The following is a 17,189-nucleotide window of genomic DNA, read 5'->3' as shown; positions in this document are numbered from 1 at the left end:
GCCAGAGGCAAGTTTCCCAAGGTGTTCGGTTCCACAGAACGACAGGAAGGACAAGACTCCTTGCCCCAAACTTGAATATGACCTCGCCTCGGGGACCACTGTTTGACCCTTAAGACCTCAACATCTCGCACCCTCCTACGCCTGAGACCAAAGGGGTCGAGTCCCCCAATGAGGGTCCTCAGAGGCTCGGGTGCGGGGCTTACTGTGCACGTCCTCAGGGCCGAGCGGTCCAATTCTCCAGGAGACAAGCGACAGCCCGGACCGCCGGCGCAGCGAACCCGGAAACGCACTCTCATTGGTCAGGAGGCCGGAAGTGCGTGTACGCCGGAAGTGCTCCGCCCGTGTGTGTCCCCCTGACCCCCAGGTAGGCGGGGCCCCTGCCTCCCAATTGTGGGTTGACCGGCGGGCGGAGGGGGAGAGAGGGAACTTGGGGCCTGCGGGGCTTGTCCGGTGTCTGTCCAGGGTGGGAGGGCAGGAGTTCCGGGGCCGGCGCCTCCCCGCGACCTCTGGCGGCCCCGCGGCCTAGTGGAGCCCGGCGCCGCGGGACCCTAGAGCGGGCGCTTCCAGTTTCCCCCTAAAGATGAGGTTTCGGTTGGGGGCCTGGTGCTGACTTACCCCAGCGGAGGCCTGAGGTCCGGACGCTGCCGCTCATTACCAGCCGGGGATAGGTGTGCTCTCTGCCCGCCCTTTTCCGTAGTTCTGGGTGTGACAGCTTGCCCCACGGCGCGTCCGGGTGCGAGGTTTTCCTCTGTGACACCCTCAGTCGCACTAAGTGAATTTATCTGGACTGCCTTAGGCCAAGTTATAATAGTAAGTAAAACTGCTTGTGGACGGGCTTCCTTTTACCAGCCAGCCCCACCCACCTCCAGGTGGTTTAAACTTTGACCCTCTTGTCCTGATGCTCAGTTTCGTCTTCCTCAATTTTGTGACATTTGGAACTTCAAGAACTGGAGGTGCAGAGGACTAAGAGACAGGTGAGAGTGAATAAATCCCTTCCACTCTAGATCAGCTTTTCAGAGCCATTCGTACTTTTGGAAAAGGTGCACCACTTCCACTGAATACTAGGTGGTGCCAACGAGTTACTCTTTGGGGAATAAATCTCACTGTACATCCGCTTTTAAAGTTGAAATTTATGTAGAATAACTTTTAAAAAGTGGAATTTATGTAGAATAACTTTACTTCCTTAAAATGTGCGGTGCTTTTGTACGCTTCACCCAGTTTTTGAATAGCTATTCCGTATTAAGTGCTGAGGAGGACAAAAGGGGAATCAGATTTATTTTCTGCTCTGAGTTTACAGTCTGGAAAGAAACATAGGCAAACATGCTCTAGTGAAGCCACATATCATTCATGATAGAAAATAAGTGCTAACTAGAGAATAAGAAGTGGAAAACTGGGGGAAAAGCAGTCAGTTCTCAGTATTTAGTTACCAATTATTTTCCCAGTACTTTCTGTCTGCCTAGCTTTTTGCTAAGTATATAAGGAAAGATAAAACCCCTACTCTGAACTCACAATCCTAATGATTGGGAGAGAGCCAGGGAAGCCTTAATGAAGGTGAAAATTTAACTGAACCTTAAAGAATGGAGGACTTGAGTTTGATAGGTAGGGAGACAATGCAGGCTCAAGAAGAGAAGGACGAAGTGCAGGGCATGGTTTGGAAAAGTAAGTACGTCGTTGTAGTTAGACTGGAGGAAATTAAGCCTAACCAGACACTTTTAGTTTTAGCTTAGATTTGCCTTGATTTTCACTGGGAAATTCAACTGGTTTTTAAAAACTGACATGGGTATTTCCAGGAAAATTTATACTTCAAATATAGCCATAATAAACTACACTTCTGGCTATCATGTAGCTTATTTATATTTCTCTATGATTAATGCTTATAGATGATTTAAGCCAATTTTAAAAGATACCATAGTAAGAATAAATTTTTGTTGATTATGTTCTACTTTGAATATAATATAGGGAATCCTTTTCGTTGAAGTTCACACATCAAATCATCTAATAATGATTAATTGTAGGATAATTAAAGATGCTTAATAAGTTAAACTAGGTTTTAGGTTTTGGTGATGGTGATACCAAATATATAACAAAATGTGGCTCCTGAACAGAATGTAAGTTTAATTTTCATAAATGGGAAAACATACATGCAATAAATGTTAAGGTAAATACGCAGCATCCACAGGCCAAACCAATAGCTTTATTCTACATCAGCAATAGTCAGAAATTTTACCAACAACAACCTTATTTCTAATTTTAACAAAAAATACAAAACATTTAAGAACAGTCAATGTTTAAGACTATAATACTTATCTTTTTAAGCTAAAGATCATGAAAGAAAGCCTAGATAAATGGAGAGGTGAATTACTCGATAGGAGAATTAAAATTTCTCTGTATTAATCTGTAATTTTAATGTAATTCCTGTCAAATTTTTAATTGGACTATTAATGGAACATGACAAACTGATTCTTAAATTCAACTAGAAGGGAAAATATGCAAGAATAGCCAAGAATTGTTTTTAAAAAACCCAAAAACCCACAATTATAAAGGCAGCTTCTTATCAGTTATTAATATGCACCAGCTCTGGAGCTATAATAATTAAAATTTGAGGTTATGCCTTAGGAGGAGAATTTAGTCAGTGAGACAGACATGAACCTGGGTTTACAATAAAGATGGTATAAATAAATACTTACTGATAAACCTTATTGGGGCAATTGGCTGTTCATTTGAAAGAAACTACAAGTTAGACCCCCAACTTCATAGAATTAACCAAAAAAGTTATAGGTGACTTAAAGAGCTAAATTTAAAAAAAAAATCCATAAAAGCCTATTTTTTTTTAAATTTTGAGATGGTTGTGACCTGCCTTCCAGGGAAACAAAACTGAGAAGACTTAAAGGAGAAGATAGGTCTGACCATTAAAAATAATAATCTATAATAATCTATTATGACAAAAACACCATAAATTTAAAGTCAGGAGAAAAGGTATTCGCAACATAATTACAAAGGTTTCCTACCTTGTTATAGAAATCAATAAGCGGAAGATAATTCAGTAGGAAAATGGGCAGTTTCCTAAGAAAATAATCATATCAAAAGATTTTCATGCCCACAAGTCATTAAGTAAATCATGAGCCCAACAAGATAATACTAGGAGTGTCCTGGTATATACTTAACAAAAATAAAAAAGAATCTTAAAATAAATTTTTTGTAAAGCAAAGTCACACTTGATATATTTTTATAAATCTGTATTTTTATCAAATTTACTAAAAATAAAAGGCGAATAGTGAAGATTTCTAATTAAATTTGTCAAGAAGATTGCCACACATTTTTGTGAGGTGTTACTATTAAGCTTAAACTATTATATCTAAATTGAGATTTATTTGCATAGCATCTTTCCCTACTGTAGCTCAGAAAAAGTATATGTAGCTTTGGGGCCTCCCTGGTGGCGCAGCGGTTGAGCACTGGGTTGCCCGCAGCCTCTGCAGCGCCGGTTCAATCCCCGGCTGCTCCCCTGCCACCGGAGGAGGGTCCCACATGGCGGGCCCTCCCTCGCTTCTGACTGTACCCAGTGCTTGTGTAAATAAATACAAATAAATCTTTAAAAAAAAATAATAAAAATCGTTTTAAAAAAAAAGTATATGTAGCCTATTTTAAATTGCACTGGCATGTTGACTTGTTTCAAATTACCCAATATATACTGTGTGTGTGGGTTTTTGTTCTACTTAGAGATTAAAATGGCTTCCAGAGGAAAGACAGAAACAAGCAAATTAAAGCAGAATTTAGAAGAACAATTGGATAGACTAATGCAGCAATTACAAGATCTGGAGGAATGCAGGTAAATTTATACTTCAAATATATGTATAATAAACTATGCTTCTGACTATAATGTAGCTTATTTATATTTTTCTATGATTAATGCTGCTGTGCTGTTAAAGGACTTTGGTTTCCGTGGTTAGCTTACAAGCTCATGGGTGCAGGTCCAGGTGTGATTTTGGTCTGTCCTGTAGTGTTCACGTTGCTTTGTCTGTTGGAGAAATAAACTCATGCAGTCTTTGGAGTCTTAAAGACTGGGATGCAAAAGTCTTTTGATTAATTACTAAGTGCATGTGAACTTGGGCAAAGCACTTCACCCCCTTAAGTTTCCGTTTTCTCTCATGTGAAGTGGAAATAATAACATCTGCCTGTCGTCAGTGTTTAAAACGACCCTGCCTGGTATCGACATGATAAGGAACTACTTCAACATCTGGTTTTTGTTTTCAGGCCTACCCTCTCAAGGGACAGGGATTGTTCATGTTTTTTTTTTTTTCCCCAAAGAACAATTTTGTGTGTGTGTGTGTGTGTAGAAGAACTGGGGTGTAGGCCAGAGGAGCAGGGTTAAGAGGATTCACCAGAGACAGAGTTAGGAGCAGAACAGGTGGATTCACTGAAATACACTGCTGCAGGGAGCAGCAGGCAAGACAGGAAAGGTTTGCTGCACCATATACGTGTTAGCTTCCTGGCTGGGGATTGAACTCAGGACATAGAGGTGATAGCACTGAGACAACCTCTAAGCCACCAGGGAGGCCCTCCAAGTACAATTTTTTAATAAAGGTAATTTGGGGGGCCTTCTTAGTGGTGCAGAGGTTAAAGTCTCAGCACTATCAAGCTATCATCAGCTACTGCAGCCTGAGTTTGATCCCTGTCCAGGGAGCTGACCCATATAGCACAGCAGACCTCTCCTGTCTTGCCGCTGCTCCCTGCAGCAATGTATTTCAGTAGATCTGCCTGTTCTGCTCCCCACTCTGTCTCTAGTGAATCTTCTCATACACACCCCCCACCTCTGACCTACACTCCAGTTCTTGTATACATAAATAAATAAAAACAAATCTTTAAAAGGTAATTTGACAGCCTTCTTACAAATGAAGGTGCCATAACATTTGGCCTAGAGTCAGTGTTCAGTAAGTGGTAGCTGTTGTTATTTGCAGCGAATGTTTAATAAATGTCTTGCTGGTAACTAAAAATAGCTGGTTACTTAGAGAACAGGTACTATATTTTGTTGTATTTCAGGGTACACCACATTTTTTCCCTCCATTGATGATGATGATTGGCGATAGCAGCAGTTATTTGTCAGCTCCCTGTTACATGCTGAGCACTTTCCTTATCTCCTTCAATGCTCAGAACAACTCTATAATGTGGATACTACTATTAGCTACAGCCTGTAGATAAAGAAACGGAGTCTTGATTTCTTTCAGTCTCTGGTCCAAGGTTGTACAATAGATTCACAGATTGCTTAAAAGAAAAGTTACTATGTGGTTGGTTGTGTGCCTCATTTTGGTACAAGACAAGTTTAATCATCGAAGTAACTATGTTGCAGGAAAAAGCCCCTACTACTAATATGTGAACAAACCCATCATTAATTGCATTTTGGTATTTCAGCCTTTTCCTCACAAAATACTGATTGAGTTTTTTTCACTTAGAGCTCTGTTTTTTTCTCTTACAATGTTTACTACCCTTCAGAGAGGAACTTGATGCAGATGAATATGAAGAGACCAAAAAGGAAACTTTGGAGCAACTAAGTGAATTTAATGATTCACTAAAGAAAATTATGTCTGGAAATATGACTTTGGTAGATGAATTAAGTGGAATGCAACTGGTAAGCAGAAGTTAATTACATTGTCTACATAGCTTATTTTATTTTTGTAAGTCTATTTAAGATAGAAAATGTATCCTTTTGGGGGATTAATTTCTAGATGTCTATTTAATGGATAAAAATGTATATGCTTCCTGTGCTTTATTTAGCTATGTATTTGACTTCAGCTATGTGGTCAGAAATGGCACATGGGAACTAAAATTGTTAACAGGTTTGATGAACAAAGAAGACCTATTAATAATTGAAGATACATCAATCAAGTATTACAGTATCTGATTCTTTGGAATTTTTTGTTTAATTTTGACTTTCTTGTATTGCTAGGCTATCCAGGCGGCTATCAGCCAGGCCTTTAAAACCCCAGAGGTCATCAGATTGTTTGCCAAGAAACAACCAGGTCAGCTCCGGACAAGGCTAGCAGAGGTGAAGTTTCTTCAAGTTGATCTGACTTCTGTGTGTGTTTGTTTTCCCAGCCTATGAATGTGCTCATTATGACATTTCAAAGCTGGTCAGTTGAATGTACAACATCATTAGTAAATGCTAATGTAAGCAGTGGAGTGACTGTCTTGTGTCAGTGCAAGTTAATCAGCTGTAACATGTGTACCGCTCTGGTGTGGATATTTGTAATGGGGAAGCTATGCATGAATGGGAGAAGGAGAACTCAGTTTAATGTGACCCAGTAAAACTACTCTAAAAAGTAGTCTTATTAAAATAAAAATGGCCAGTGGATTTTAGAGCCACCATCTATAGTTTTCTGACAAAAGTAGTCTTTGGCGTACTATGGTGGATAACGAATGTGGCAGTTTAAACTGCATGCCAACGCCATCTGCTTGGGGTCTACCTTCAGGGTAACACAATTTCCTTCTGGAGCCCTGACCTGAAATTGCATCTGGAATTCATTGCTTTATGCATCTGTGTCCTTTCTCATCTAAGAATTTCAAACATCTTCACAAACCTGATACTTCAGGACATCTGTTTACAGTTTGAGAATATTATCAGGGCATTAACAAGTTACTTGCAAGGGGCCTCCCTAATGGTGTAAGGGGTTAAGACAGCACTATGAAACTATCCTCAGCCACTGCAACACAAGTTCGATACCCAGCCTGGCAGGTGACTGATATGGCACAGCAGACCTCTCCTGATACGCCCGCTGCTTCCCTCAGCAGTGTATTTCAGTACATCTGCCTGTTCTGCTCCCCACTGTGTCTCTGGTGAATCCTCTCACCCCGCATCTCTGGCCTGCACCCCAGCTCTTGTATGCACAAATAAATCTTTAAAAAATTTTTTTTAAAACAACAACATAACAAGTTACTTGCAGCCACTGTTGATTCAGTAGCATAGTGGCTAAGAGCAAGGACATGGGTCAGACTGACTGGATTTGTACCTCTTCTTCACTATGGAGATATGGGACCTTGGGCAAGTTATTTTGTTCAGCCTTTTATGCCTCAGTTTACCCATCTGAAAAAAAGGTGATAATTATAGTTCCTACCTCTTAGGGTAGTTGTGAGAATTAAATGAAGTAATATGTGTAAAACCATATTATGTGTAACATGTGTAAATACCTTGAATAATACCAATGCATAATACAGGCTATTGTATTTCTGGTGTTAGAGATGATAATTAAAGTTCTAGGAGATCTGATACTACTTAGCTCATCAAGTCTGTACACCACACTTCCGTTTAATGAGTTCTTACAGGATAGGGCCTCTCTAAAGGAGCTGTTAACCTCCTAATTCCTTAGTAGAGTTTACAAGATAATGATTATGATAGCGTTAAGATTTATTAGAACTTATAGTAACATTTCTATCATGTTTATTTTGCATAGTTTATGTCTCAATAGTTCTTCAAATATTAATCAGCTAGAGGATCCATTTTTCAAGAAGCAGATCTGAAAAGCTGAATTTTTGTGTTTTTTAACTTAGCATATGTTTTTAACTTAGCATATGCTTTGTATTAATCTGTTATAGATGGACAGAGATCTCATGGTGGGAAAACTAGAGAGAGACCTATATACTCAACAGAAAGTGGAGATACTAACAGCTCTCAGGAAACTTGGAGAGAAGGTACCAGTGTTTAATTTAATAAAGAAAAAGTGTGAAATATTTAATACAGAACTTCTTGATCTGTGATCAAGTTTGTGATCCTGAGATCATCTTAACCGTGGTCCTGGAACAGCTGAGCCCACTTGGCTGGGCTTTGTTTTGTTTTGTTTAGCTGACAGCAGATGATGAGGCCTTCTTGTCAGCAAATGCAGGTGCTATACTCAGCCAGTTTGAGAAGGTCTCTACAGATCTTGGTGAGTACCCTTGAACTTCTGAAAGTTTGACATGCGTTACTGTTCCAGCTTGGTAGAAAGCATGGGTGAGATAACATGATAACCTTTTCATGAGTTTAGAGGTAAAATCAGAATTGTTTTCATCATAAATTCCAATACAAATTGGTCTTATTTCCCCATACTTTTTAATAAGTGATATAATAAGTCAGTTTTTAAAAATATTTATCAACTAGCTGCAACTATGAATATGAAGTATTTTCTATCACATACTTAAAACTAGGATAACTAATAAGTCCTCCTATGTAGCTGAGTTCTTTGTGTAGGGGAGGATGTTGGGGTGGCATGGGGCAGGTTTAGGGATGATGGCAGATGATAGGATCTGATTTTATTCTCTGTTTTAATATTTCTGTGATAGATATTTTCCTCTTCTCTTGGAACTGTCAATACTTTTGACATGACCTTTCTGTTTATCATGTGTCTTTCTCCTTAGGCTCTGGAGACAAAGTTCTTGCTTTGGCCAGTTTTGAGGTCGAAAAAACAAAAAAATGACGTGGTGTGGAAGCTTGGAACTTTGATAGCATTTTTGTTGTAAATGATGTTTTCTTCTGGGGATTTTGAGTCATTGAAAAGGAAGCAAGAGATTCTTGAAGTGCATAATAATCTAAGAAAAGGTGACAGTGTACTGATGGTTCGTCATCCTTCTGGGGGGTCTCAGGTATCCTGGGTTTGCTGGGGTGACAGCACCCACCGACCCTTACTGTGATTTGTTGTTTAAGAGCGAGAACAGAAAACGGTTTCTCCGCTTCTTTTTATCAAGGCTCCTTGTTCTTAAATGCTGGTACTCAATGAAAAGTTACGAACTAACGATTCCTTTCTGTTCATAATCTACCCCTTCCTGTTGGGATGAACAGTATAGCTCCATCAACAAACCTCATGTGGTCACAGAATTTTAGAATTCTAAGTGCTCATAGAAATAGTTTCATTTTACAAACAAGGAAACAGGCTCGGAGAAAGCAAGGGACTTACATAAAGTCATCTAAGAGTCAGTGCGAGGGCCAAGACTCAGGTGTCCCGACTCTCCGGTCAATGTCCATTGAATTTTATTTCTTCTGTGCTGTTTAAAAAAAGTTTTTACATGTTTGTGGAAGTCCATGTTTATGAAAACTCAATGTCCCAGCAAAAAATTGCCACGAAGGGACCATTCTCCAGCCCGTAAGGTCTCCCTATGAATGGGGCCCATTGTGTCTCTGAGTGTTGAGCTTGGAACAGTGGGCGCCCTGTTGAGAGTCTCCTGAAGTAACTTAACCTCCTGTGTTGTTTCTCCTGGGAAGCAATTGGAATTGGCAGCTAGACGCCTCCCCGCGTGTGACCTCTCCTGAAACCAGGAGGTTGCTGGAGCTAAGCTACTATTTACTCTTCAGCTTTTGGAGAAACACAAAATAAGTTACACGGAAAAGCAGGGTTCTCGCCTGCATGCTCACATCTTTCTGCGTGCTCAAGTAGCTAGTTTTGCCCGTGGGTGTGCGTGTGAGCTAATTCCTGAGGCTCCGGCCACTTTATTTTCTTTCATGTATTTTCAATATTCCTTTTCTTTGCATTTTATGCAAATTAAAAGCGGAAGCTTCTTGTATGCTGTCAGCTCTACTAGGTGCTCTGCCAACTGGACGCAATTAGGGCACCTCAGCTACATTAATGCCTTATTTGGAACTTTCAGTGGATAATTTTTTATATATCAGTTAATGATGGTCAAAAGCTCACAATGAAATTGTGACACACCAAGAAAAAGCATCTTACGTGCTATTCATCTAGGGCTTCATGGCCAATTGTCATTTCGTTATTTTGTGAGGGTTTTTGTTTAATTGAAGAAAATTCATAGAACAGAAAATTTACCATCTTAAAGTATATGATCCATCAGTATTTAGTACTTTCTCAGTGTTGTATAACTAACACCACTATCTAGTTGCAAAACATTTTCAGCACCCTCAAAAGAGACCCCAAAGCCCCTAAGCAGCCACTCCCCACCCCCTCCACTTCCCTCCAGCAAACACTAGTCTCATTTTCTGTCTACGGCTTTTCCTATTCTGGCTATTTTCATGTAAGTGGAACCAACACAGTGACCTTCTATGTTAGACTGCTTTCACTTAACATAGTATTTTTTTAAAGGTTTGTTTATTTATGCATACAAGAGCTGGGTATAGGCCATAGATGCTGGGGGTGAGAGGATTCACCAGAGACAGAGTGGGGAACAGAACAGGCAGATCGACCGAAGTACACTGTGAGGGGAGCAGCAGGCGAGGCAGGAGAGGTCTGCTGCGCCATGTGGGTAGCTCCCTGGCCAGTCAGGGATTGAACTCGTGCTGCAGAGGCTGCGGATTGCTTCATAGTGCAGTGCTTAACCCTTTGCGCCTCCAGGAAGGCCCCTAGCATAGTATTTTTGAGGTTAATCTACTTTATAGCGTGTATCAAAACTTCTTTCCTTTTAATGGCTGAATAATATTCCTTTGTGTGAACTCAATATTGTATTTATCCACTTCTCTCACTGGGTTTTTTCCTTCCTTTTGGCGATTGTGAATAACGCTGCTATGAACATTTGTGTACCAGTATTTGTTTAAATACCTGTTATCCGTTCTTTTAGGTATATACCTAGAAATGGAACTGCTGTGAGTTTTGTTGTTGTTTTCAGCCATAGCTACATTCCCCCTTTTCCTCCAGTAGTAGGTGAGGAAAATTAGGAATCATTTGTATTTGAAAGGGGCCTACATGAATCTGGAGTCCTTAATTTTGGTTTCCCTTAAACTTTCTGTTAGGCCAACATCTACAAAATATTTTGCCATTAATGACATAAAATCACATTGATTTTATAAATTATAACTAGTGCTCAATTTTAAATTAGTCTTTATTTAAAAGTGACCAAGTTTGCAGTACCTACCAAGACACTGTCCCTCATCACCAGATGGCCGTCCGTGGGTTACTTAATCTTTATGAGCTGCATTTTCCTCTTCTGGTCAATGGGAATAGTAGGGTCTGCTAACCACATGGGACTACTGTGCATTCCCCCCCTGATCGCAGAAGGAAGTTTTGCATTGGAGCTAATCGAGCATTTAACAGCTCTCTCTCAAGCACCATTCAGTATGGTTTGTTTCCTAAGTTCTGCATTTAATTCAGAAAAGTGAAAAGTGAGTATATTCTATGCAACTATAGTTAATAACTAACTTTCAGTCTGTGTCTTCCTGTCTGTATTTGGCTATATTTAATCTTGGCTTGGTTTTTCTTTTTAGACCTCTTGGGAGGTCTCAGACTGCAATAACTGATGCTAAGGTAGCTCACTTTATGACATCCTGGGTCAAGCTGATATTTTAGTGAAAAGAATTCCTGCCCTGCCTTTTTCAAAGAACTGGGGTTGAAGCAGAATTCTAGTGGGCAAGTGTCCGACCAAGCTATTTAATGAAATCTGATAATTTCAAACAATTCTTCTGTTTCAGTGCTTTGTTTTTATCCTGTGAGTGGTAAGATAAGGATTCTAGGTGGGTGGCAGAGGAAGAAACCAAGTGGTAGAAGGAGTTGTTCCCAGGGAAGAATTAGAGCTGGGATGGATGAATTGTTAACTTTGATTGCTAGGCCTTTTGTTGAAGACACTCAGCCAAGCCGCCAGGGACTGGTCATCTTTAGCAAAATAAAAGGCTGTTCAACTCCACCATTAAAACGTATCTTATTACAGTGAATGATGGATATAGTTTGAAATCATTTCAGAAAAAATAAACCCAGACCATTTTGCCTAGAGCTTTTCAACCACTTTCCTGCCCATTTTTTCCCTATTCTATTCATTACTAAGACCAAAGAATGCTTGTCTTTGCCTCTCAAAATGTTTTCCAGCATTAATATGTAAATTAAAACTGTCAATGTTCCCACAAACCCCCATGAACAAGCTGTAATTGCTTCCAGTCTGTCTGGCCCTGGAATGAAAAGATTTCAGAAACTGGAGAAACTAGTATTTAATATTTTTATTAAGTTACAGAAAGCAGGTTAAAAATGTGACTTTTCAAAGATATTCCCCTCTAATGTGGCCTTTTGGCTTCCTGACTTTTTTTGAAATCCCTCTGCCCGTTCACACTATTTCAATGTGCAGAGAACAGAACTCTCAAGGGGCCTCAAATACAAGGGGTCAGTGACGTTCTGAGTTCGCAGCAGAGGCCTTGCTGTTCCACGCAGAGGACCAAGTGGAGAGATCAGAGGCTCTCGTGCTGGGTGTTTTTCCTGCGAAGATCACGTTCCCTAGAGTCTCAGACAATAGACTCCATGAAAAATAACAAAATTATTTTCTATAAAGATCAAGAAGAGCCACCAGTCTTTTGAGTTAAAGAGGAAGATGATGCTCTAAGTGTTCTATCTAAGGGCATGTCTACCACAGATCCTTTGCCCCAACTTCTAGCCTTGGCTTGGAAATGTTGAAACCTTCCCATGAAAACCTGATTTTGTGTTGTAGTCAGAATTTCAGTACATGCTTTAAGGGTTGAAGTTATCTTAATTATGTCTGCTCACTTCAAAATGATTTAGTAGATCAGCTGTTCCTTTTTGACAGGGGGCTGTTCTTTCTGGAAGGTGTATTTTAATTTAATGATTTTTTTCGCTGGGTGAAAACCTGCTTCCTTCAGGCCTAGCATTGTTCCTCCAATACTCATAAACCTGGATGAGTTAAAAACTAAGGACAGATATACCCTCAATGATGGCCAACAGATAGGTCATTTAGATACAAACAAATGTTTGGCCTGGAGTAGGTAATTTCTGATCATGTTCACTCTATGATTTGACCATCATCTTAGAAAATGTGGTGGTTTTCCCACTTCATCTTAAAAACATACATATACATTACTGTCAGCATCTCACATTCTATCCCAAGTTCATTCTAGGTGTGGTGAATTGCATCTTATATTTGGTTCATAAAGCTCTGAGCTTATACTTATTTATTTAAATATTTTGTTTCATCTACTCGGGAAAGGACCATTTGTTCTTTGGGAGCAAACAGGCAAAATCTCAGTCCTTAGCCTTGGTCCCCCCACTCCATCTTGTCCAGAAGGAGGTGTGGTGTGCAAGAAAGTAACACCAGCAGAACTCCATGTAGCAGAGTGTCTACAGGTGTGCTCTGTCTTTAACTTGTGAGCATGAGGAGAAATGAAGGGTGGGAGAGAGGCCTGCCCCTGAGCTTGCATCCTGCTGGGGCTGGACTGGCCAGTGGCCTCCCACAGCCACTCTTGCCAGAACAGGACATTAGTTTGTTACAATCAAATTGTTAGGGGGAAAGGATGTCCTGAGCTAATTCCATGCAGGCTTTGTGGACTCCACCCCCGCTCCAGACCAAAGCCATCAAGACATTGGGAAAGACAATCCTGTCACCACCCAAGGGAAGGTGGCTGGGACCTGAGGGTGGAGTTCAGCAGCCAGGGTTGGTATAAAAACCAAACACGTGGGCCTTGGGGGGCTCGCGCTCTCCCTCGCCCCCCGGCTTCCCAGCTCCCGGCTCGCGGCCAGCTCTCAGTGCCCTTTGGGATTCCAGATCGGCGGGTCGGGTAGGATGCATTTAAGACTTTGTCTCCCGCTTTTCTCCCTGAGCTGTCCATTTCCTCACTTGCCCTTCCCTGGTCAATAAACCTTTTATGAACCTTTCGTGTGTGCCCGCAGTGGAGGAGTGAGAAGTCCTTGTAAGCGCACGGGTGAGGACCCACAGTCAGGCACCCTGTTTTGTATCGGGGCTGCCCTATAACAAAAGCACTGAACAGATTGTGTCCACTGGCCTTTTGGTTTGAAAAACTCAAAATGTAACTTTTCCCCTGGTGGGGATTTGGTCTTAAAATTTGAAAGAGGAAAACATTTTTGGAAAATCTTAACAGTTATTGCTATGTGGGAGAGGGAATGTTTCTATCTGCCTTCTCTCTTAATTGTAGGATCAGTGACTGAGTGCTGATACATGCCAGACACATTACTTGGTGCTTGTTAAATTTTCTGAAATGAGTGTTAGAGTCCTTTTTTTTTTCCTTAAATAAGACTCTTAAGTGTTGATATAATTAAGAGGTTTAGATACCCAGCTATATCACCAAGTTTATTTTACAATAAAGTGGTGTTTTAAATGGACCTAACCATAAAAAAAGATACATTTAATATTTAACTCTATCACAAATAGCTATGTCCTTAGAAGCAGTTTTTCAGGTATACTTCTATATGCTGTAATGAATAGTACTCTTGGACAGAATCCTGACAATGCATTTGATCTAAATGATCTCTTTTGTCTATTTTTAACCTCATCCTTTAATCAATCTTATGAAGTGCATATTATTGAAACGCGTTAGTTTTTTTTTTTTTGACAAACACTAAATGGAGAGAAAATTCAAATATTCCTGCAGAGAGGAAAAAAACTTTCACCTTTTAAGTTCTCAACTGGGACCCCTGTAATAAAGGATTAGCAAGTGAAAGGCATACACATTTACTGGAAGTTTTGCTGACTGGAGGGGGGAGGCTTCCCTAGTTGATAAAGACCCACAGAGATGCTAAACCTGCCTGTACCATGCAGGCTTGAGGCTAGATGCTGCCCAGGGCATGGTCTGATAGGACAGAGGTGAGCTGAGTATAACCTGGGGCAATTTAGAGATAACCATTCAGATTCCTCCCTGGGCCCTTTGTTTCCACATCTGAGATAAAGGCAGTTCCCCCTCCCCCACAGGAAGGACCCTTCTCACCTTAGGGTTCATAAGCCGCTTCAGGGAAGGCCAGAAGGTCCTTCCTGCAGAGCCATTTCTCACATTCCTCCAGCCTGAAGTTCTCCGTATGCCAAGGGGCCCTCATTTCTAGTCTGAATTCCATTATACTCTTAGTTATTTTTGTCCTGTTTTGTCAAATTGCCTTCCAAATATTCATGTAGATATTTTGTGAAGAAAGGTTATGAAATGTAAAAATTGCTTTGAAACTACCGCATAGGAACTGTGTAAAAGCTAAATACCACTTTCACTAAAAAATTTTTTTTTTTTTGGTGGGACCCTCGCCCTTGGCCAGTGAACGAACCGGCGCTGCAGAGGCTGCGGGCAGCCTGGCAGCCCAGCGCTCAGCCGCTGCGCCACCAGGGGAGGCCCTCATTAAAATATTAATCTTAAAATACACATTTTAAGAGTATCAAAATGGAAACATTGTGTTTGGTTTGACTAAGGAAGCTTGTATGTTCAGTCTAGTTATCAAAAGTGATGGGAAATTAAAATCAAAATAAAATTATTAAGAGTACCCAACGTCGGAAAAGCCTCTAATTCTGTTACCGTCTGTCTTTTCCTTTCCGAGAGGTGAGATACATTACTTTTTCTGTTTTATTTCCTTTTAATGATGTAAGTTGTGCTAAAGAGATACTACAATGGCCCAAGATATCCTAGCGAAGAGTGTTACTGGTTTTGTGGGAGCCCTGAGCTAATATTGGTCTCTACAGTAGGGCATCATTGGTTGCAGAAGTGGGACACAAGTAAAACAAGTCCTTTTATCTCTGCCAGACACCGCAGCCCCTTCAGCGTCTGGTTTCTCTGTGTCTCCTACTCAGAAAAGAAAAGAGCAATTGCCTACCCAAAGTTGTTAAAAGGTCTTAAGTGCCACCTGCGTGCTGGAGGACTCCCTGCCTTCTCTATGAGCCTGTCGACTCTTTTCCTAAGAAAACTTTCCCACTTATTAGCAAAATAAGTGTCCCATTCAGTTCTCTCTGTACTTCGCCACCAATTAGTAAGACGAGGAGAAATGTCCATGCTGAGCTCTGTGCTGGGGCCATGGGAGAAGCTGACACGGCTTCACCATCAGCCCTCCAAGCACCCTTTTATCTCCCAGCAGAGATCCTCCCTCTGTCCATCTAACCCCTGAGCTGGAGCTATTTCAGGCCAGCTACGCAAAGTCAATCCAAGACACTGCTGAAGCCTTTGGAATCTTTAAGTGAATTACTACCACTTCAGTTCAGCTAAAAATAGTTCCCTTCACTCCCTAGGGCTGCCCCTGAGTTACATGAACTCCCCCCTCAGCTTCATACTCCACCCAAAATACTGATGTCTACAGTGAGACTAGCTGCTGCTTAAAGACCCAGGACTGGTGCTGTAACTACATACCCAGCTGCAAGGCTGGAAGGAAAGGATGGACACCATTTAAAGATAAGCTCAAGAGTAAGAAATCAGGTCTTTGGGGAAAAACAGATGTTCTTTTCTCTTCAAACAATAAAACATTTGAATATTCATGAGAGGATGTAGCATGTACCAGACTCGTCCATCATAGCTTGAGAACCTCCTGTGCCTTCTCTGCATTCCGTTTGGAACCCCTAGTTGACTTAGTAGCCTTGAAGCAACAGGCAGAGGCGTGAGCATTCCTGAGCAAGGTGGGGGCAGCCCTGACAGGAAGATACATGCTGAAGGTTTACGTAGAATGGGCCAGTGGGGATCAACTTGTGTCCAAAACCTTGTAAAACCGTTCACTGTTACAGCAGGTGCTTCTGATCACCTACAGATTGTACATCCACTCAATAAAAAAAAAATCGGGGGGGGGGGCCTCCCTGGTGGCGCAGGGGGTTAAGAAGCAACCTACAAAGCTAAGCCATCTGCAGCCTCTGCAGCACGAGTTCGATCCCCGGCGCAACACACATGGCGCAGCAGACCTCTCCTGTCTCCCCGCTGCTCCCCTCAGCAGTGTATTTCAGTCTGCCTGTTCTGTTCCCCACTCTGTCTCTGGTGAATCCTCTCACCCCCCACACACACCTCTGGCCTGTACCCCAGCTCTTGTATGCATAAATAAATCTTTAAAAAAAATTACCATGGTATCCCCAGCTTTTAAAAAAAAAAAAAAATGGAGGCAAGGACTCTATGCCTCTATTTCAATTGTTCTATTTTGGGAAAATCAAAACAGTTGTTGGGGGACTAAAGCAAGGTGGCTTAGGGTGAGGAAAGCCATAGATGCTACATTTGTTTGGTTTTCATCAGAAAGGGAAATGCCTTGATTGTGGCTGTTTTGATACATTGGAGCATTAACAGATCTATTCATACCTCACTCCCTTAAGGTGAATGTGCCTCCTTATTCTGCCGTTTTGGGCTTGGCCATGACTGGGTTTGGCCGATGGAATGTTTCTGGGTATCACTGCTGGAGAGGTTTTCTCTGTGCTTTCACAGTTTGGCTTGGGGGTCTTGTCAGTCTGCCATTTGTCAGAGGAAATGCCCTGAGTAGCTTCTGGTCCCAAGAGAATGAGGAGACGGAGCACATGTAATCCCAATGTGCAGCTAGCCTCTGCTGAGGCATAATCAA

At 41.3% G+C, this 17,189-nt stretch overlaps 1 protein-coding gene across 1 annotated transcript; it reads left to right on the top strand.

The window, feature by feature from the left end:
• The first annotated feature begins 816 nt into the window (after positions 1 to 816).
• On the top strand, positions 817 to 16,155 carry LZIC (leucine zipper and CTNNBIP1 domain containing). The gene is made up of 7 exons (XM_037499919.2): positions 817 to 974; positions 3,718 to 3,826; positions 5,488 to 5,623; positions 5,942 to 6,040; positions 7,585 to 7,680; positions 7,832 to 7,913; positions 8,383 to 16,155. Exons 2-7 carry the CDS (start codon positions 3,726 to 3,728, stop codon positions 8,439 to 8,441), a joined length of 573 nt encoding a protein of 190 aa, XP_037355816.1. The 5' UTR covers positions 817 to 974; positions 3,718 to 3,725; the 3' UTR covers positions 8,442 to 16,155.
• Positions 16,156 to 17,189: the final 1,034 nt, after the last annotated feature.

This window comes from Talpa occidentalis, unplaced genomic scaffold, assembly GCF_014898055.3.
Source record: "Talpa occidentalis isolate TD23 unplaced genomic scaffold, MPIMG_talOcc4v2.1 talOcc4.9, whole genome shotgun sequence".
NCBI lineage: Eukaryota > Metazoa > Chordata > Mammalia > Eulipotyphla > Talpidae > Talpa > Talpa occidentalis.
The sequence above is the reverse complement of the archived record's forward strand: the minus strand, read 5'-3'. Positions and strand labels throughout refer to the sequence as shown.